This window comes from Chiloscyllium punctatum, chromosome 7 (genome assembly GCF_047496795.1).
Source record: "Chiloscyllium punctatum isolate Juve2018m chromosome 7, sChiPun1.3, whole genome shotgun sequence".
Classification (NCBI taxonomy): domain Eukaryota; kingdom Metazoa; phylum Chordata; class Chondrichthyes; order Orectolobiformes; family Hemiscylliidae; genus Chiloscyllium; species Chiloscyllium punctatum.
This window is the reverse complement of record NC_092745.1, coordinates 44,285,347-44,308,216: the sequence shown is the minus strand read 5'-3', so window position 1 is coordinate 44,308,216 and position 22,870 is coordinate 44,285,347. Positions and strand designations below refer to the sequence as shown.

General features: G+C 39.9%; 1 protein-coding gene across 4 annotated transcripts in view; it reads left to right on the top strand.

The window, feature by feature from the left end:
• The window catches only part of ralgps2 (Ral GEF with PH domain and SH3 binding motif 2), a 436,511-nt gene that overhangs the window by 221,156 nt on the left and 192,485 nt on the right, over positions 1 to 22,870 (top strand). For all 4 annotated transcript variants that reach the window (XM_072573456.1, XM_072573458.1, XM_072573455.1 and 1 more), the window contains 2 exons: positions 17,368 to 17,457; positions 17,549 to 17,641. In XM_072573456.1, the coding sequence (XP_072429557.1) occupies positions 17,368 to 17,457; positions 17,549 to 17,641 (183 nt within the window). The remainder of the gene's footprint in view (positions 1 to 17,367; positions 17,458 to 17,548; positions 17,642 to 22,870) is intronic.

Genomic DNA, 22,870 nt, shown 5'->3' with positions numbered 1-22,870 from the left:
ATTTTGATTAGTCAGTGCCTTTATATCAGTTAGCATATAAAAGCTAAACTTTGGGAGCAGGTTGTACATTTCTTGATCTCCTAAGGTTGTTAACAATGTATAGGGAAACATTAATACTCAAATCCATGCCATGTTTTCCCAACATACTCTCATTCACTTAAAATCTGAGAAAGTTCTGATATTATACATGTTTATGAAAGGTTAAGACCAACTGCAGGAAATACTTGAGAAGAGGAGAGAAAACAACCATTTTTGTTTATTTATTTTAATTAATCTATGTCAAGACCACGTTAGGAGTGTTGGGCTGGTTCTTTTGCTTGTCTGACTTCTCCACTGGCTGTAACATAATTTGGATTTAAAGGAAGATGATGTTGCTAATTCTATGTATGAGGCTATATATTACTCAGTATCTGAAACAAGTCAGCCAGAACTCTTAAGTTAATAAATAAAGTATTGGTTTTATTACAAAAATTGTATTCTAGCAAAGATGCAAAAATTAATATTTATGAAATGTGCAAATGTATCACCTTTCTTGAAAAATATCACTAGCACGCAAACACAAAACACTCTCAGAATCAGAATAATATATTAAAATATGCAGTGTTATCTTAAAAGGACTTCAGCAAAGTGACTGCTAAAGTTAGAAAATGCAACTATTCATGGATTGTTCCAAAGCTGATCAGCAGCCCAAGTCACTTTCCATGCAATGCATTGGTATGGGGGTTTCTCCCTGAATCCATTTTGCCTGGTTGAGTTCTCTCTTTTTGGATTCTGTGATGTGCTTTCAGACGATTTCTTCAGGAACTCTTCATGAGTGGCAAAGAGATCTTTCATTGATTTCATGATAGGGGTTTCAGGGAAAGAGCCTTGCTTCTCTTTGGCAATTTTTCTCTGACTGTATGTGTTCAAAACAAATATATTTTACATCTGCAACTTGGATCATGTGACCTCTCAAAGCTTTACAGTTTGATTGCATTCAAGCAACTTGTGTTCTTTGCAGATAAACATTGTCACTGCTTTAACCAATGTTCTTTGCTAAAAATGTTCTTTTCAAAATATTGAAGCTATATATTATATGTACAACTGATATAAGTTAATGTTTTTGTCACGTTGACAACTGTAAAGCGTGATAAAACTGTACAATACTTGTACTAAATGATTCTGGGAACTTATGCAAACATTTCAGTTGTCTGTTAATTAATTCTCCACATTGACTCAACATTGAAAGCGTTAAGCTTACCTTAATTACCGGTCTCTTAATCTATTTGCAATTGAATTCCACTCACTATGCATATATTTGAAAAATATGCAAATATTATTGCTCTTTGGTTGTATAATTGGTACTAATTCGTTCTCTAACCTTGCTGCATGTTAAGGTTACACAGCTGTCTCCATTTTAATAAAGCCAGAAAATATGCACATTTTTATTTATTTTCAGTCTCTCAGGCCAATAATGCAGAATTAAATTGGGGCAAAGAACTGAATCCTGGGGAGCTCCAGTCAACACCACCTAAATCTGATGTTAAATTTTTGAAGTTCGGCTGTCACAGAATTAGAATCACAGAACTTTCACAGCATAGATGAAGGCCATTTGATTTGTTCTATTTTGTTTTCCAAATGAGCAGTATGCCCAATGTCATTCTTCAGTCTTTTCTCTACTCTTGCACATGTTTTCCTTTTTGCATGTGACATCAAATTCACAAGCAGCTTCATTGAAAGAAAAATAAATTTGAAGAAGCAACTGTGGAAAGTAGTGATTTGATAGAATGACCCCAACCTTCCAGTTGCTTATGATGCCAAATACACCATCTTGCTGTCATGCTCAGATTTCTGACCATAGGCAGCTGAAGTGTTCAGTGAAGCTCAACACAATCTGGAGCAATAGCACCTCATTTTCCATTTCTGCACTTCATAGCTGTAGTGATTGTAACAAGGTCAACCGGCTGGACCTCATAGAATATGAATTCCCTGATTGGGACTGCTAATCTAGTCTAATTAGGGAGACCTGGCTGACATAAAAGGGTGAATGCCAAAAATATTGAGGGCTGAATGCCTGACGCAGTGAGAGGCAGTGATATTGTTGGAGATTATAGATTTGTAAATAAAGAGTGTTTAGTGATGGTACGCTGGCCTCTGAAGAGTTATTTCAGTGCCAATGAGAATAAAGCATAATGCTGAGGAAACTTGCTTGCTGCAGTCATTTTGAAGTTGGGAGTTAGCAATTTCTAACATCATGGGATCTCCGCTATCAGGATTCATAGCAGAAGCAGTCATGCAAAGGCTAGAACAAACAGCCCTACCAATCATCAAACCAAAAATCTGGGTTCGCTACGTAGATGACACCTTTGTCATCACAAAATGAAACAAGATAGAAGAGACATTTAACATCATCAACAACACCCTCACAGGCATAATGTTCACCAAGGAGGAAGAAACTGACCACAAACTCGCATTTTTGGACGTCACAGTAGAAAGAAAGGACAAGGGAGAATTACAAACATGCATATACAGAAAGCCGACAAACACAGACCAAATACTCAACTACACCAGCAACCATCCCAACACACACACAAACAAAGCTGTATCAGAACACTATTCCAACAAGCCACCACACACTGCAGCACAGACGAACTTCGAAAAACAGAGGAGAACCACCTATACGACGTATTCAAGAAGAACGGATACTCAAAAAACACAGTGCGCAGAACAAACCACAACAAGCAGACAAAACACAGCCAGAAACCTTAACCACCTTACCATATATCAAAGAAGTTTCAGAAATGACAGCCAGACTACTGAGACCCCTTGGAATCCTAGTAGCACACAAACCCACCAACGCTCTCAAACAAAAACTAACAAACTTAAAAGACCCAGTGCAACACATGGACAAAACCAACGTCATCTATAAAATTCCATGCAAGGACTGCCACAAACACTACGTAGGACAAACAGGAAGAAAATTAGCCACCAGGATACATGAACACCAGCTAGCCACAAAAAGACACGACCCCCTCTCCCTCATAGCCCTACACACAGATTAAAAAAACACCATTTCGACTGGGACAACACATCTATCCTGAGACAGGCTAAGCAAAGACATGCCAGAGAATTCCTAGAGGCCTGGCACTCTAACCACAACGCCATAAGCAAACACATAGATCTAGATGCCATCTATCAACCCCTCAGAAAATGAACAGGAAATGACATCACCACAAATCCCAGGAACCCCATCCAGGAGAAAGATATAAATAGAAAGCAGAAGACAACAGCTTCACTTCACTCTGAGGTCGCCACTGATGATGTTACCTAGCCAGGTAATGAAACGTCTGAATATCAAACCTACTGCTCAGCGAGCAAACCGACACCCTAAATCATGCCTTTGTGTGGGAAGCTTGACTCCTTCTACCCTGTTGCGAGGATTGGGCCGAATATGTTGGAAAAAATGCATTCTTTTTTTCTGGGCAAACAATATTGTGGCAGATGAGAAACAGGAGTAATTCTCCTGACACTTGTAGTACTGTCATTAGGAGCCTAAATTTCCTTGATACAGCAGATACTAAAACCTTTCAAGACTTGACCGACATACTCAAATAACATTACGACCCTAGCCTCCTTCAATTCTGAGACATTATCGCTTTTACTCAGTAATTCAGGAACCAGGAAAATCCATATTGGTATTTTTGACTAGGTTAAGATGACTGGCAAAAGCCTGTGAATTTGGTTTAACCCTTAATGTGATGCTTAGAGATTGTCTCCTATAGGAGTTAATGATGTGACTATATAAAAAAACACCTACTGACTGAAGCTCATCTAGACCTCAATCATGCAGTGCAATTGGCTTTATCATTGGAAAATGTGGCATGTGCAGCGTGTAACTTGCGAGGTATACTGATATAAGTGGACATCCTCGCCAGTCCAACTGAGCTTGAGGAACACCACTTTAGTGCAAGCAACTGTATAGCCTCTCTCAAGAAATATACTATAGAGTAACTCTAGGTTGGTCTCAGTAAAATCCCAAAACAAAGCCAAGTCTTGGCCAAGCAGTTACAGTTTTCTTCAAGATCCTGCCCATTAAGAGACTGATATAGTTCTTGGGACTGCAACAGAATCTTACAAGAATTAAATGGAGTAAGATAACTCAGGCCAGTATCAAGGAGGATGTCCAGGAGTGTTCAAAGCCTGAATTCTCCACCTACACCTGGTTTGAAACAATTAAATTGCTTAGTAACATCCAAATCCGAACCAATCAAGATAAGCATCTGATTAAATGACCATCCAGTTCAAATGAAGGTCGATACCGGCACAGCCATATCAGTCATCACAGAACCAGCTTTTTAATAAAGTTTGCTCTGCATCCAGCCCTTAAATTTTTGCAAGACTTCAGCTTGGCTGAGTACCAAAACTGTTCACAGTGCTCTCCCTGTAGCCCGGCTTACATCCTGTACAGTTGCAATGAGACATCTCTATTTTATAATCCCTCGTAGTAGAGGACAAAGTTCCATCTGGCACCTTAATTGCTTGCTCTGCCTTAATCACTCCTTAATCACTCATCCTGTAAAATATATGTTCCCTGATCTGAATGCATCTATAATGGTAATCCCCATTTTGGGATTATCCCTCCTGTTATTATTCAGGCAACACTTAGGGCTGAACGTCATTGTACGGAATAAACTTCCACCACCCAGTAAATTGGTTGATAAGGACCAAATAATATGTCTTTCCACAACTCAATCAAAGTGGTTCTGTGAAATCTATTTGTAAGTGCTCCCATGGCCCCTCTGGTTGCGGCTGGTGTGACAATGGGAATCTCGTCTGGTCTTTCAGGTTATTGTGGGCACATACCAGGCATCCCTGACTGTTTTGCTATGTCTCTTACCATTCCTTGTTACCACCAACGTCTGTCCTTTCTCCCCAGCCTGGCTTCCATTTCATATTGTTTTCTTCTGTGGTGTGTTTTCATGAGGTTTTGCTAAGTGCATAGTGGAGCTGCCATCCTCTCCTCTTTTCACCAGATGCCATCAGCACCTTTTACCACTACTTGTTATTTCCAATGCCCTTTCTTCCTCCTCCAGATTCTTGTATAACTGTACCATGTTTACTTCCTCCACCCAAATGCTGCTGTGATCTGATGTCCAGAACATTCTCTAACTGAAATTGTACCTGATTCTCAGTTATGGCATTTCAGCATAACTTGTTTAACTACCAAATCAAATGTACTTAAAACAATCCCAACGTTTTCTTTTCCTTGAGCATTATTTCTATTGTAGTTTCTAAACTTTCAATTTCCAGTCCAAACTTTATCCTGTGTATACTAGTCTCATCTGCACTTTCTTTCAATGTTATTCTGGATTTAAATAAATAACAGGTTCCCTTTAATTCTAACTTACCTTTTTTTTTGTAATCAAGCATGTTTCAAGGGAAATTGCTTGAGTGTGTCATTGAGTACAACATCCCTTGTTCCTCCATTGGCTACCTTTTTGAGGAATTGACTAATCTAACGTCGACATTCTTGTTCATATTCTGCATGCCTAATTAATAATTCAGAAATCTAATTGATTAAGGCAAAACAGTGGTTTCCCAGATGTGGATGCAGCCACATATTTTTAGATTTCTAATCACTTTGTGTTCCAGTGAAGAAAGCTATCAACATCTCTCTGGGTCAATTATTGTACCTAGAATTCACTTCCTGCTTCCTCTGAAATTCCATTGCTGTGCCTGTTTGTGATCTATCTGCTGTTTTTCAAGTTGTTTTCAGTTCTGCTGTGATTGGCACTTTGGAAGTGACAGTATTGCAGCAACTATTGCTACATCTGTTTAAAAGCAAGCTTATGCTAGTGAGCAGAGTGCTTACTGAATGTAACACCAACTAATACAATAACAATGATCAATTGGTAGAATGTTCTGCAGTTGCCTCATTGACACTGGAGTTAGTTCTGTCAAGTCAGTCTCTATGCTCCTTATATCCATTGGTTCTGGAACACTCAATATTGTGCATTCCCTTGAATGAGTTAGCACACAATTCAAATCTGAATTTTGAATATTTGTGCTATCTGATTTATAGGCTGCAATTTCTTAGGTTTTCCTCTTGTTCGTTCTACTTATTAGGTCTGTATTAAGAACTATTTTAAAAAATAAACTTCTACCATATTCAGTAACTCTGGGTTTTTTAAAATTCAGTTGTGAGATGTGGGCATCACTGGCTGGCCAGCATTTATTGCCTATCCCTTGTGCTCTTGAGAAGGTAGTGGTGAGCTGCCTTTTTGAACTTTTGCAGTCCACCTGCTGTGGGTTGACCCACAATGCCATTCAGGAGGGAATTCTAGGATTTTGACTCAGTGACAGTGAAGGATCGGCAATATATTTCCAAGTCAGAATAGTGAGTGTTCCAAGTAAGGCTGCCCTTGTCCTTCTAGATGGAAGTGTTCGTGGGTTTGGAAGGTGCTGTTTGAAGATCTTTGGTGAATTTCTGCAGTGCATCTTGTAGTTAGTACACACTGCTGCTACTGAGCATTGGTGGTCGAGGGAGTGAATGCTTGAGTATTTACGCCAATCAAGGGGGCTGCATTGTCGTGGATTATGTCAAGCTTCTTGATTATTGTTGGAGCTGCACTCATCTAGGCAAGTGGGGAGTAGTCCATCACACTGCTGACTTGTGCCTTATAGATGGTGGACAGGCTTTGAGGAGTCAGGAGGTGATTACTCGCTGTTGAATTCCTAGCTTCTGACCTGCTCTTATCGCTAGTGTTTATGTGGTGAGTTCAGTTGGGTTTCTGATTAATGACAACCAAGATGTTGATAGTGGTGGATTCAGTGATGGTAACACTTTGGTGCCTTTGGTGGTGGTGGTGATGGTGGTGGGGATTTGGGCGGTGGGGGAGGAGTGTTGGTTAGTTAGATTGATGCCCAGTTTGGGCTCATTCAGATCCTTACCTTATTTCAGACTTGGTTCAAACATGGACAAAAGAGTTGAATTCTGTGGCTGAGGTGGCAGAGACTGTCTTTGATATCAAGACCGTACTTGACTGGTGAGCCTTGCGTTAGTATTGGGTAAGTTGGAGGGGTTTCTGAGTGACAGGGTTTACATGCATTTGAAAAGGCAAAGACTGATGAGGGATAGTCAACATGGCTTTGTGCTTGATTGAGTGTTTTGAAGAGGTGACAACGAAGGTAGATGAAGGCAGAATGATAGACGTTGTCTATATGGACTTCAGCAAAGCGTTTGGCAAGGTTCTGCATGGTCGACTGACTAGGAAGGTTAGATCACATGGCATCATTGGGAACTACCAATTGGGGAAAAGTTGGCTTGAAGATAAGAGACAGAGGGTGATCGTAGAGGGTTGATTTTTGGATTGGAGGCCTGTGACCAGTGGTGTACCGCAAGGATCAGTGCTGGGTCCACTGCTTTTTGTCATTTATATAAATGATTTTGATGTATAGGTGGGAGCTATGGTTAGTAAGTTTATAAATTACTCCAAAATAGGTGGTGTAGTGGATAGTGAAGAATATTGTCTGAGTACAACAGGACCTTGATGAGATGGGCCACTGGGCTAAAGAATGGCAGATGGAGTTTAATTTAGATAAATGTGAGGTGTCCATTTTGGTAAGACAGATCAGGGCAGGGTTTGCAAAGGTAATAATAGGGCCTTGGGGAGTGTTGTTGAGCAAAGAGACCTTGGGGTGCAGGTGCATAATTCCTTAGATAACTTCTTCACGCAGAGGGTGGTACATGTATGGGACGAGCTGCCAGATGAAAAGGTGGAAGAAGGTATAATTACAACTTTTACAAGGCATCTGGCTGGGTATATGAATAGGCAGGGTTCAGAGAGATGTGGGCCAAGTGATGGTAAATTGCATTCGGTCAAATTGGAATGTCTGGTTGACACTGATGCATTGGACCGAAGGGTCTGTTTCTGTATTGCAAGACTATGACTTAATTGTTTCTAATTGGGCATTTTCAGTTCTCATTTGGTGGTATGAGTTTATTTTTAAGTTTATATGTCATTAACTTTAGTCTTTAAGATGTAATATTTGTTTTCACTTCCTGATTTGTAGTCTGTTTCTGAACATGGCCGCCCTACTCCCTCCTTGCCCAGTTTCCGCTGCATTCTTAGTCCAGTTGGTGACTATTGAAGTTTTGCATTTTATGTGAAAAGTTTGTTGTGACCTATAACTTTCAGGCATAAGGGTAGGACAAAGGCAGGCTCTCATGCCAAATTTCAGTTGATTTAAAACTGCATTGAGAGTGAAAGAACAAGTGGCCTGGTGCAGGGCTGATTCTTGAGATTTTGCATAAATATTCAGTCAAGTATAAATCTGTATAACTCCATGTACAGAACAATTCAAATTATTGATAAAGCAACAAATCAATATCATGTAGGAATATGCAAAATACAGGGTTCAATATTCAAAACATGGGACTCAACAAATTTCTCTCCAAAGCGTGCGAAAGATGAGATCACACTACTTCAGAAAAAGACTGTGTCAAACTGCCATGAGAATGTAATCAGTGTAAATAAATTCACAGCATCCTTATTCATGTCTGGTGATGCTGTGTAATTTTGTTAAATGTTCATGAAAGTCACAGAATCTCAAAATTATTATGGTGCAGGAGGAAGCCATTTGGCCCACTGTTCCTACAACCTGCCTCTTTCACATTTCCAGATAGTGCATACCATACCTTAACAACTCTGTGTGAAAACAAATTCTCATATCCCTTGCTTCACTTGCACACCAATTTAAATCTAGTTAATTTTGTACCAGCATTGCTTCCGTCTCTTTTATATCATGTCCTAGAAAATTCTCAAGTCTGTTGTTTGGCACTGTATCAAACAGCTTCTTGAAATCCATCTATACTGCATAAACTGCAGTGATTCTTTCATTGATTCTTTCTCTTGTCTTTTCAAAACTCAAGAAAGTTAGTTGATCATGGTTTCCCGTTTAGAAAGCGGTGCTGACTCTTTCTAATCAACCCAGCTTTTTCCATGTGATAACCAATTCTATTCCAAATAATTATTCCACTGCCGAAATCAAACTAACTGATCTGTAATTATTGAGATTATCCCTATACCCTTTCTTGAATAAGGTCACAATGCTTGTAATTCTCCAGTCTTGTAGCACCTCCCCTGAGTTCAGTGCCCCTGAAATTTCTCCCCTCACTTCCTTGATTTGTATCTCATCTGGTCCTTGTGCCTTGTCAATTTTAAGTGCCAACCATAATTCAGGACTACTTTTGTATTAATTTTGAGTCCATCTTGTGTCAGCTTCCTCCCCTGTCACTATTGTCTGTGCAGCATCCTCCTTATTTGTAAGACAAATACAAAGTATTCTTTAACACTTCAGCTATGCCTCTGTCTTCAAATGTAAATTCCCTTTTTGCTCTGATACTGATCCTACACCCTCTAACCACTTTCTTACTGTTTACAGGGGATCCTCGATTATCCGAACGTGACGGGTGGGCACTATTTCGTTCAGATAGTCGAATATTGGGTTAATCGATTAGATGCCTTTCCACTGGGGCTCGGAGTTTTTAAAGTCTGCTCCCTGTTCAGGAGACTGCAGCGGCAGCACAGCATGCAAGACCCCGCCCCCCCCAAGACACCACCCCCTGCCCCCAACCCCGTGCTACACTGCCCACCCAACACCGTGCAACACCAACCCCCGCCCCCAACATCGTGTAACACCGTACCCCTGCCCCCAACACTGTGCATCACCGCACCCCCCCCCCCCCCCCCGCCAAGCTACCAACACCACCCCCTCTCCAGGGCAGCCAGACTGTACACCAACAACAAGACTGCTGCTGCTGATGCCTTTGGAGGGTGAGTCTCCAAATAGTGCACATGCACAGACAACTTTTTACTGCAACTTTTTGACAGATTCCACGTTTGCCCTGTACAGGACAATGTTGGAGAGATTATCTGGGGAAGGGGGGTCGAGGGTACACGCCTGTGTAGAACTCCAGGGAACGTGTGGGGAGAGAGTGGGTGAGCATTTGGCGACGGTGCCTGTTTGATCACTGTTCGAAACACGTCTTTGATATAATGTTTCCATCGGGACCTCGAGATCTCCTTCGGATAATCTGATGTTCGGATAATCGAGGTTCCTCTGTATATGTCTGTAGAAGACTTTGGACTTCACTTTATGTTGGACGCTAGTCTTTTCACATAGTTCCTCTTTGCTTCTCTTATTTGTTTTTCACCTCCTCCCTAAACCTTCAGTGTACCTGTTGATTTTAAGTTGTATTTTCTGCCTTACATCTGTCATAAATACACTTTTTCTTCTTTAACTTAACTTCTGCCATCCAGGGAACTCTTGATTTGTTTGTCCCTACTTTTACTATTATAGAGAATGTACCTCAAACTGTACCTAAACTATCTGCTCTTTGAAGATGGCCCATTGTTCAGTTACTGTTTTTCCCATCAATGTCTTATTCTCATCAGTCCTGCTTGGTTCTGTTCTTGTCCCATTTAATTCAGCTCTCCACCAATTGATATTTTTTACTCTGGATTATTGTTTGCCATTCTCCAACATCGACCTGAACTTATGATACAATAATCACTATCTCCTATATGTTTCCCCCTCATCAACAGACATTCGATCCACTTGACCAATTTCATTTCCAAGGACCAATTTCATTTCCAAGGACCAAGTCCAAGAATGCATTTGTACTTGATGGGGCATAATCCAGCAACACGTATTTGGGTTATTGAAGGCCCAATCTAGCTAATCTATAATGTTGGCCCCTCTCTGTAATTTCTTTACAGATTATGTTTCCCTCTACATCCTTTCTGCAAGTTGATGGCCTACAGAGAGCAATGTAATTGCACCTTGTTTTTTTTACAGCAGTTCTAGCCAAATTGACTTTGTCCTTGAACCTTTTGAGTTATTGTGATTTTTTTTTTGTCTCATTATGTAAACTGTTCAGTGAAGAACTTTTTTATAGTTGGGAAAGCTAGAGAACATAGTAACGAACAGACCTTTCATCACTGACTTGTATTAATGCTTCTTATATTTTTTTCTTCTGAAAGACATGAGAAGGTGGTTAATGTGTTAACATAAATGAGCTAAATGCACTTTTTCTGTTTATAGCAAAGACCAGATAGACTTTGCATTTTAGTAGTTAAACCTGGGTCTTTACTTCGCTATCAAAGGATCTTGTGTTTTGTTTTTTCTCAAAACTGTCTCCCATATCTAGTCCTGGCACTTGGTCCTATATTATCTGTTTCATTCCCAACTGCGTCTCTGGGTACCTATGTATGCAATTTTTGTCACTTCTCGGAAAAGTTTAGACTTGGTTTTCCTTGGAGCTCTTCTTGTTCTGCCCTTATTCCATTACTGATAAAGGACTACTTCATAAGCCCCCTTTGTTTCAATAGACTTCAACATATCCAATCTACCTGACACAGATCCATTTGTCCAATAAAGTATTCGTAGGGATAAGTACCGTACAATTTTTGTAGAGTCAAAGACCCATCTACTCTCTCAGGATGTATTCCAGCATGTTTTGCAGCACCATCAACATGATAAATGGGCTACATTCAGAACTGATCTAAAATTAACTGAATTTCATTGAGATGCTGTTGATTGTTATCAGCAGCAGAATTGTATTCAACTGCATTGCCTAGTGTATCCCGCACCAATAGGAAAGCATGCCAAGAGCACCACCAGGCATGTCTATAAATGATGTACAAACCTGGTGAAGCTACAACATACGACTGTATGGATGCTCAATGGAAAAAGCAGCAAATGATATAACTAAACTATCTTAAAACTAATGGATCAGATCAAAGCTTTTCAGTCTTCCATATGTAATGGTTAATCAGTGAAGGAAGGTCCAAAAACATCCCCATTCGTAATGATGGGGAGCATCCAAATTATCAATGCTCAAGACAAAGCCTGAACCATTTGAAGCAGTTTTCAGCTAGAAGCTTTTGATGCATGATCTATTGCATCTATTTCTGAGATTCTCATCATCATAGGCTCCAGATCTCTGGCAATTCAATTCATTCTTAATGATATTAAGAAAAATCTGAAGGCAATGAATAGAACAAAACCTATCACCCTGAAAACATTCCAGTTCCACTACTTTAGATTTGTACTTTAGATCTAAGAAGGTCTTGAATCTAGCTACAGTTCAGGCATCAACTCTGAACTGTAGAAAATTGCTCAGCCATGAGCACAAAAAGCTCCTACCACAAAAAGCAGGATAAATCCACACTGGCCTTATACTCTAGAGCGATTTGGCTTGGGCAAAGCCTTTATAAGACGGGTAAATGTTCTCTACAGTGACCCTCTCACTGCGGTCATCACCAATGGGGTACGATCAAGCAATTTTAGCATTTTAGATTTTTAGGGGCAGCCAACAGGGCACTCCTCTTTTGCCATTGCTTTTTGCATTGATGATTGAACTGTTGGCGGAGGCCATTCGTATGGATCCAGTATATCAGCTCCAGAAGTGGGGTCAAAATTACATAAGTTTTCGTTGTATGTGGAAAATATCCTCATTTTCTTTGTCAAATCCTGCAGTTTTGGTGCCTCACCTGATACAATGCATCAGCTCGTTTGGCACCTTTTTGGTGTACAAGATTAATTTTGCAACATCAGAGGCTATGCCTATGGGTGGTTTTATGAAGGTGCTAAGTCTTGAGGGCGAATTTCAATTCCCATGTAAATGGTCACAGGGAGGTTTTATGTATTTGGGCATATATATCACTCCAATTCTTGATTGGTTGTTTAACGCTAATTTTGTTCAATTATTTGAGAAAATAAAACAAGACCTTCAAAGATGGGAGGCGCTTCCGGTCTCATGTTTAGGTCGGATAGCTCTTATTAAGATGAATATTCTCCCCTTTTTGTTGTACCCTATACGGATGCTTCCCCTGATTTTCGATAAGCAAATGTTCAGGAGACTGAACGGCTGGTTCAGCTCTTTTATTTGGCATCGTAAGCAGCCCCTTGTTAAGTTAGCTAAACTGCAGTTGCCTCACAGATTGGGGGGGAGTGAACATTAAAAACTATCAACTAAGCTCTCTGTTATCTTACGTGAGTGGGTTTGTGGGGACCCTTTTTCAATATGGTTAGATATCAGAACCTCTCAGGCAAAGTACCCCCTTAGTAGTTTGCTATTTTTGGACAAGTTGATGACAGGAATATTGCCATAACCCAATAGTTATCAATACTGTTAAAGTATGGAGGGCAATTCGGCAGAGGGAAATTAATACTGGCAAAACATTTTTTCTAACACCTATCGTGGGTATGCCGTGTTTTCAACAGGGGGTGATGATTCTGGATTCAAACATTGGGTGGCTAGGAGTATGTCTTGTACGGGAGATTTATTTGAGGGAGATACAATGATGTATTTGAATCAGTTAGCGCCGAAATGCGAGCTATGTAGCAGGGACCTCTTTCGTTTTTTTCCAAGTTAGGGATTTTATTCAAATAAATACTATACTTGACTGATCCATAAAAATCCAACATCGAGGAGTCCTAAGTACTAACAGTACACTTTTGTCAGCACTTTATATCATCAATTGGGAGGGGGGGGGGCAGCCCCTCAGATGAGTTTGATCGACTTTGTAGGGTGTGGGAGAGAGCTAGGTATTGAGGTCTCCTCTGAGGCATGGGATGATATTTGGGAAAAGGCAAAAGATATCAATTTGCAATAGGACCCATGCTTTACAGTTGAAGATTCTCCACAAGGTCCAGTTGGCTCCGAATTGTTTGTCAAAATTTAAACTCGGGGTCTCGTCAACATGCCCCAAGTGTAATGTTAGTATGGGCACTCTTACCCATTGTCTCTGGTCCTGTGGTAGGCTTCAAACATATTGGCAGGTGTAGTGGAGGAGATTTTGGGTGTAACAGTGGAGAAGGACCCGATCTCTCCTCTTCTTGGCCTGCCCGTTGTATTCCTTGTAGATGCACAGAAGAAAAATCTTTTCAACATCCTTACTTTCTGTGCGAGAAAGAATATGTTGTTAGGTTGGGTGTCGAAATCCCGCGGGCCTGTCAAGTTCACCTAAAATTGTTATGGAGCATATCCCCTTACAGGTATGGTACACAACAAAACTGAGAATTTCTGTAAGACATGGCGGTCCTTTTTGGACTACCTGTACACAGATTTGTCTGCTACACTAATGAGGGTTTTTATAAAGCTGTAACGATTGTGCTTTTCGAGTCCAGTTTCCAGAGAGGGGGATCTGCGAATGTATGAATATGTGAAAAGTAATGCTCTCGATATTTGAGTTAATGTTTTGGTTTGCTGAGCTGTATTATTGTTTATTAGTTTGTTGTTAGTTATTATTTATTTAGTTAAGTAGTTAGTTGGCGTTTTTAAAATATATTTTAATATATTTATACATTTTTACATAGTTTAGGTTAAAAATTTTTTTTGTTCTTTCTTTGTATTGTTTTGAATTGTATTGTTTTGTATTTGTTGTAATATTAAATAATCTATTTTTCAATAAAAATATAGTTCTAAAAAAATCCACACTGACTAATTACTGTCCACCGGCTTAGTGTCAATTGTCAGCAAAGTGATGAAGATGTTTTCAGCAGTGCTGTCAACCGGCACTTGCTCATGAGCGATCAGTTTGGGTTCCACCATGACCACATTACAATCTTAGTCCAAATATCGATCATATAACTGAACTTCAGACATGAGTTCAGTGATTACCCTTGTCAGCAAGGTAGCAGTTGATAAAGTGCGACAACACGGATTAATGGGAGTTGGGGTGAGTGGGAGGAAGCTGTGTATGTGTTGGAGTCATACCTAGCGCAAGGGAGCGTTGTTCTAGTTGTTGGAAGCCAACCATTTCAGGACTAACACTCAATGACAGGAGTTCTTCCATGTAGTTTCAGGGATGACTTGCTTGCCGGTTGTAATCATACTGAACATAGAGTAGAATGGCTGTGGTTATTGGCCATCAATCTCAGCAATTAACAATCAATCTGTTTAGATATGTTATTACACACCGCTGGAGCAGGTGGGACTTGAGCCTTGGTCTCCTGGCTTTGAGCTAGGTGCAATATTATTGCACTAAAAGAACTGTTTGTCAGGCAGTATCCTGGTCTAAAGCATCTTCAGCAGTGTCAGCAATTATCTTCCCTCTACTATAAAGTCAGAAGTGGGCTGTTGCCTGCACAAGTTTAGCGTCATTCACAATGGCTCTCATATTGGTGGAGTCCATGTCCACATACTCTCCGGACAATATTCAGATTTGGCTGGCAAGTGACAATTAATGCTTACACTTAAGTATCAATAAGCATCTCCAACAAGAGTGGATCTAACCAACACCCCCTGCATTCACTTAAGTTACCGTAGCTGGACTTCTTATCACCAACATCTTGGGATGGGCCATCAGTATTGACCAGAAACTCAGCTACACCCTCTAGGAAACTGCTGTGGCTACAAGACCAGCCCAAAAGTTGCAAATTCTGCGATGAATAACTTACTATATTACTCCCCAAAGTTTGTTGACCACACAAGGCAAAGATCAGGAGTGTCCACTTGCCTGGTTGAATACAGCTCAACGAATTTTCAAATTGTCAACATTATTCCAAGAAAAGGCAACCCATTTGATCACAATTCAATTCTCCTATTAAATATTTACTCCATCACAGTTGAATAGTGGCAGCACTATGTATCATATCCAAGATGCTCCTTCAGCAGCACGTTATGGATCTGTGACCTCTGCTACCATGGAGAACACAGCCATCTGCAAGCTCTCCTTAAATCATGAACTACATTGACTTGAACTCTTTGCCTGACAGAATTGTGGGTGTGATGATGACATACAAATTGCAGTTGTTCATGAAGGTGCTCTCCAATACCTTTTCTAAGGCTATTAGAGATGAATGATAAATGCTAGCAGAGTTCAGATTTCAAAAATTAGTGAAAAGCAAAACAATCTTCAAGACTGGGGTGAATTGTGGTTCTTCCCAGGTTTTCAAAACTATTTCTCCTAACTTCCACAGTAGTAGAATCCAGATGACCATTTAAGTTATAAAAGAAATAATCTCATGAGTTTTAGGAAGACTGAAATGTTGTTTTGCTGATTGGATTCTGCCATGATCCCAATGGATAGTATTGCTGGATAAATGCAATCTGAGAGTGAAATATGGTTAGATGGATTTTTTTTTAGTTTCACTGACATGGTCTGTCACTGAGATGTAAGCAGTAAATGCTGCAGATTTGGGTTTTACAATAAAAAGGAGGATTATGGTGCATAAAAAATGAAGAAGAAAACAGATTAAACCAAACTTATTTACATATAACTCAAATTTAAAAACTTCAAAACAGGTGGAAAAAATATAATCTCATTAATCCCAAAAGCACCCCCTTTATAGTACTAACGCCAGAGAGAGTTCCGTCCTGTTCAGCTTTATTTAACTCTAGCTTTGACTCCTAAATCTTAAGGATCTGATAACCTCTTGAGCTTAAAACTGAGCTTATAACTCAGCTTAAACTTTCTCAGTTTTGGGTTTTATTCAAACACTTATGGTCTGGAACTTATTGTAAATTGCTTCTTAAAAATTCAAAACTATCTACTCCATTTCTCAGGAGTGCTGCTTTACACAGTCAGCTTCAGCTAAGAATCCTGCCGAAACTGAAATGTTTCCCCAAATCAAAAGAAAAAAAAATCAAACTCTCACCTTTTAAATTGGAGCCGAATGCACGATTGTTTACCATGTTCACTCGTAAAATTCTCCCAGTGCAAGCAAAGAACACATTACTCTCCAGGAAGTCTTTCTCTTGCAATGTTTAAAAGACATCACCACAGCTACCAAAATACTTACAAGTCAATCATTAAACTTCTTCAGATACACACAGTTTATTTTTAATTGTTCAATTTAAAAGCATCCAAATTCAATAATAAATTATCGTAAAATTTATATAAATTGCACCTTACAGTGCAGCACTGCAAACTAGGTCTAAGGAAGCAACTGATACCCAAGAAAGGCAATGAATTCATGTCCTGAAAAGGGCGGGAGAAAAAGATTGGGAGACTACAACTTAGCAGATAGAAAGTTAGAGTTGATAAGGATTTATAGTTGTGAAGGGTGGAAATCGGACTTTCATTTTCACAAATGTGAATTCAATTGATTCATGTGGGGAACTGGGTGAAAATTATGTAGCATTGTTTTACCTGAGAATCTTAATTTACCAGCCTGTACAGGATTCAAGTGTGTTTCATGGTTTAAGATGCTCCCCTTAAGTATATTTTACATTACAGCAACTTGCCGATACAGAGGTCAAATCAAATCTTGCCACTGTCTTTTCAGGATTTCTTTTAGTTGGGAAAATGTTTATTTTGAATATATAATAATGAGACATGCACTGAGTACTACTTATATTTTTTTTCTTGATTGCAGGTTAGCTTTTGGGTTGTCCGAGAGATTCTTACTGCACAAACACTAAAAATAAGGGCTGAAGTGTTGAGCCACTATGTTAAAACTGCAAAGGTAAGTAATTGGTTGGTTGGGTCATTCTACATTTGATATTTCAATTGAATCAGTGTGAATTTTTATTTATAACTACTATACTTAATTGCAGAAATTGTATGAGTTGAATAACCTACATGCCCTAATGGCTGTTGTGTCGGGGTTGCAGAGTGCACCTATCTTCAGGCTTACCAAAACATGGGCGGTAAGTGATTTGGTTCTTATTTATGACAAGCAGAGGCTATATTTAATTTTTTTTAACAAATGGGTACCTTTTATTTTGCAATTTACTTCAATAAACTAACCATTTCCTTTTAGTTATAAATGAAAAATCATGTTTTAGATGACTTTTTAAAATCATAATTCTGCTCAAACATTTTTGCGCCAGTTTCCTAATATGAACGCAAGTAGAACATTTAGTCTCTCGTCTGCTCTGCTATTCAATAAGGTCGTGGTTGATTTGATGGTGTTGTAAATTCCACATTCCCATCCAACCCAATAATTTGGGGTTCTTGTAAGACAAGGGAATCAAACTACTGTTGCATTTAATTTTAATGACTCCACCTCCACCGCTTTCTGAGTCAGAGAGTTCCAAAGTTATACATCCTGCTAAGAGAAAAAAAATTCTTTTCATCCCTGCTCTAAAAGGGTGACCTCTCATTTCAAAACAGTGCCCCCTAGTTCTGCACTGACCCACAAGAAGTAACTTTGTTTCCACATTCATCTTATCAAGATCATTCAGAATCTTGTACACTTCAATCAAATCATTTCTGAACTCCAGTAGAAACAAGATCAGCCTGTCCAGCCTGCCCTCATAAGACATTACTTCCAGGTATTAGTCTAGTAAACCACCTGCGAACCATCCCTAATGCATTTAGAGCGTAAAACATAGAACAGTACAGACCCTTTGGCTCTTGATGTTGTGCTGATCTTTTATCCAACCCCAAGATCAAACTAACCTACATACCCTTCATTTTACTATCATCCATGTGCCTATCCAAGTGTCGGTTAAATGCCTAATGACAAGGCTCTAACGGGTGACAAGGTAGCCATGAAGGAACTGAAGAATTTACCTAGGAGAACTAGAAGGCGGCATGAAAAGGTTTTCATGAGTAGGTTTCAGGAAAACCCTAAGGCATACTACACTTGCATGAGGAACAAGAGATTGGCTAGAGTGAGGGTAGGGCCGATCAGGGGTAGTGGAGGGAACTTGCACCTGGAGTTGGAGGAGGTGTGGGGGAGGTCCTTAATAAATACTTTCCTTCAGTATTCACTACTGACAGTGATCTTCTTGCTTGTGAGGACAACGTGAAACAGGTTGATATGAAGAAGGAGAATGTGCTAAACATTTTGAAAAACTTAAGGATAGAAAAGTCCGCTGGGATATACCCAAGGTTACTACAGGAAGTTAGGGAAGAGATTGCTGTGCCTTTGGTGATGATTTTTGTGAACTCACTGTCCACTGGAGTAATATCAGATGACTGGAGAGTGGCAAATGTTCCTAACATATCTGACTCTGCTACCACCACTGGCAGAGCATTCCTCACACCCATCACCCTGTCATTAGGGACATTTAACCGACACTTGGATAGACACATGGATGATAGTAACATGAAGGGTACCCAAAGTTGGAGGAGGTATTGACAGTGATCTTGTTGTTTGTGAGGACAACGTGAAACAGGTGGAAGGGTGGGTGAATAAGTTAGCCGATGACACAAAGCTTGGTGGAGTTATGGTTAGTGTAGAGGGCTGTTGTAAATTGCAGCAGGACATTGACAGGATGCAGAACTGGACTGATAAGTGGCAGATGGAGTTCAACCTGGAAAAGTGTGAAGTGATTCATTTTGAATTTGAATGCAGAATACAGAGTTAAAGGCATGACTCTTGGCAATGTGGAGGAACAGAGGGATCCTGGGGTCCAGGTCCATAGATCCCTCAAAGTTGCCAAACAAGTTGATTGGATTGTTAAGAAGGCATATGGTGTGTTGGCTTTCATTAGCAGGGAGATTGAGTTTAAGAGCCGTGAGGTTATGCTGCAGCTCTAAAGAGCCATGATTAGACCTTACTTGGAATATTGTGTTCAGTTCTGTTTGCCTCATTATAGAAAGGATGTGGAAGCTTTAGAGAAGGTGCAGAGGAGATTTGCCAGGATGTTGCCTGGACTGGAGGGCATAGGCAGAAGTGGGTACTGCAGTTGCTGGAGATTCGAGTCAAGATTAGAGTGGTGCTGGAAAAGCACAGCAGGTCAGGCAGCATCCGAGGTTGGACTGGAGGGCATGTCTTATGAAGAAAGGTTGAGGGAGCTAAGGCTTTTCTCATTGAAGCGAAGAAGAATGAGGGGTGACTTGTTAGAGGTGAACAAGATGATGAGAGGCATAGATAGATTTGGTAGCCAGAGAGTTTTTCCCAGGTCAGAAATGGTTACCAAATGGGAGCATAATTTGAAGGCGATTGGAGGAAGGTTTTAGGGAGATGTCAGAGGTACATTCTTTGCACAGAGTGGTGGGTGTGAGGAATGCTCTGCCAGTGGTGGTAGTAGAGTCAGATACATTAGGGACATTTAAGCGACTCTTGAATAGGCGCATGGATGATAGTAAAATGAAGGGTATGTAGGTTAGTTTAATCTTAAGAGTAGGATAAAAAGACAGCACAACATCAAGGGCTGAAGGGCCTGTACTGTGCTGTATTGTTCTATGTTCTATATATCTGGCTCTACTACCACTTCTGGCAGTGCATTCCACGCACCCACTACCCTCTTGTAAAGAGCCCACCTCTGACATTTCCCCTAAACCTTCCCCCACTTACCTTAAAATGATGTCCCCTTGTGATAGCCATTTCTGCCCTGGGAAAAATTCTCTGGCTATCCACTCTATCTATGCCTCTCATCATCTTGTACACCTATATCAAGTCACGTCTCTTTCTTCTTGGCTCCAGTAAGAAAAGCACTTAGTTTTCTCGTTTGCATAAAAATTGCACACAGTACTCAAAGTAAGGTCTCACCAATGCCTTGCATAATTATATAACATCTCTACTTTTATGTTCAATTCTTCTTTTAATGGACGATAGCAACTCATTAGCTTCCCAATTTATGTGCTGTATTTGCATACTAATGTTTTGTGACTCTTGTACTAAAATACCTAAAGTCCTCTGAATGCTGGAATTCTGCAGTCATTCCCCATTTAAGTAATACTCTGCTTTTCATTCTTTTGCCAAAATAACTTAATAAGTTAGCTAGTTTCAGCAGATTCTCTGTTTTAGTGAAACTGGCACATTGTTTTTTTTTAAAGAGCACAAATGCAAAGGTGGTAGGACAGTTGATATGTTACAGCTGTAGCATGTGGGAACTCTTGGATGGCACACGACAAATGTGTAAGTGTTTGCAGTTGAGTTTCAGGTCAGATGTTTTGATTTAGTAGTGAGGCTGTTGTGACACAGTGGTAACGTCTCTAACTCTAAGCCAGAAGGCAGGGATTCAAGTCCCATCTACCCCTGGAGAGGTTGATTCAAATATTTGAGTTGGTTGTTTCACTGCGGTCATTGTGAAGCATCATAGAGGTGGAAAGTAACTTTTTTTATCGGACACATAATGTTCCATCTGCCATTTCTTTGTTGACTCATTTAACCTGCCTATATCTCTCTACAGACTTTGTGTCATCCCACTTGCCTTCTGATCTATTTTGTGTCATCAGCAAATATGACCACAGTATTTCACTTTCTTCATCATAGACTGTAATATACATTGTAAGTAATTTGGACTCCATGACTGATCCCTGTGGCACACTGTTAGTTAAAAGTTGCTATCCTGAAAATAAGTGTTGATCTCAACTCTCTGGCTTCTATCAGTTAGCCAATCTTCTATCCATGTTAATATACGACTTGCAACACCATGAGCTCTTCACAAAATAATGGGCTGTTATCTTATTATATGGACAGATGTGTGGTATCTTACCAAATGCCTTCTGAAAATCCGAATATATTAATCCACTGCTCCCCCTTTACCTAGCCTGCTTGCTACCTTCTCAAATTTGTCAGTATAATTTCTCCTTCATGAAGCCATGCTGACTGTGCTTATTCATATTATGTATTTCTAAATACTCTGCTATTGCATTTTTTATAACAGTATAACTGTTTACATCTTCCCAATAACAAACACAAAACTAACTGGCCAACAATAATCTGTTTTTTGTCTCCTTTCCTTTTTTAAACAAAGGTGTTGTATTGCCAGTTTTCCAGTCTTGTACTTTTTCAGAATGTAAGGAATCTTGGAAGGTTGCTTCCCAAATCCAGTATCTCTATGGCTACTTGCTTTAATATACCAGGATGCATTCCATCAGGTCCAGAAGACACATTGGCCTTTACCCATTAGCTATCACAGTACTTTTTTTCTAGTGTTAGTTATTGTGTTTATCTTGTCTCATCCTTTTTCCCCTCTTGGTTACTTATTATTTTAGAATGCTAAAAATGTTTTTGTACTGTGAAATTTGATGCAAAGTATTTTTTCAACTCTACTGCCACTTCATCATTCCCCATTATTATTTCCCAGCCTCCATCTCGAAGGTGTACATGTTCTCTTTGGCATTTCCCTTTCATTTTATGTACTAAAAGACTCTCTTGCTGTCTGCCTTGATATGACATGCAAGTTTCCCCACAAAGTATATTTTGTCCATGATGTGAAGATGCCAGAGTTGGACTGGGGTGGACAAAGTCAAAAATCAAATGACACCAGGTTCTCGTCCAACAGGGTTTATTTGAAATTGCAAGCTTTCGGAGCTCAGCTCCTTCCTCAGGCATGGGAGAATAGAGAGGTATAAGACATAGTACATATAAGCAAAAGAATTAACAACAACAAAACTAGCTGCCATTGATGAAACCTTGAATCGATTAGGAAGTAGGCTGCTGATTAAAATGCAAAATCCAAGTTCTTTCATCAATGTACAAGAGGTGACAGGTTAGACAAATCACTCTAGGTTTGAGGTCCTGCTTTGGGTCTGTCTGTGGTTTAAGGTAAGATCAGGTTGATCAGAAAGGAATCTTGAATGAACTAGTCCCCCCCACGTTTGTGCATCAGCGAGAGATTATGTGTGGGTGTGAGAGAGTGAGTCTGTACAAGTGTGTGAGTCTGTGTGTGTGACAGTTTGTGTGATGGGGGTTACCTGTAGTTACCCAAGATCACAGTTGTGGCTGTCCTAATGTATATGGAACTTAGTTATCAGCCTCTCACAGCGATTTTGCATTGTTGCATGTCTTGAAGTCTCCCTTGGAGGATGCTCAACTGAAGATTGCAGTCTGAAGATCCTGCATTGCCGAAGTATTCCCCGACTGGGAGGGAACCTTCCTGTATGTTGATTGTTGTGCAGTGTCCATTCATCCATTGTTATCGTATCTGCATGGTCTCCCCAATGTACCATGCCTGCGGGTATCCTTGCCTGCATCA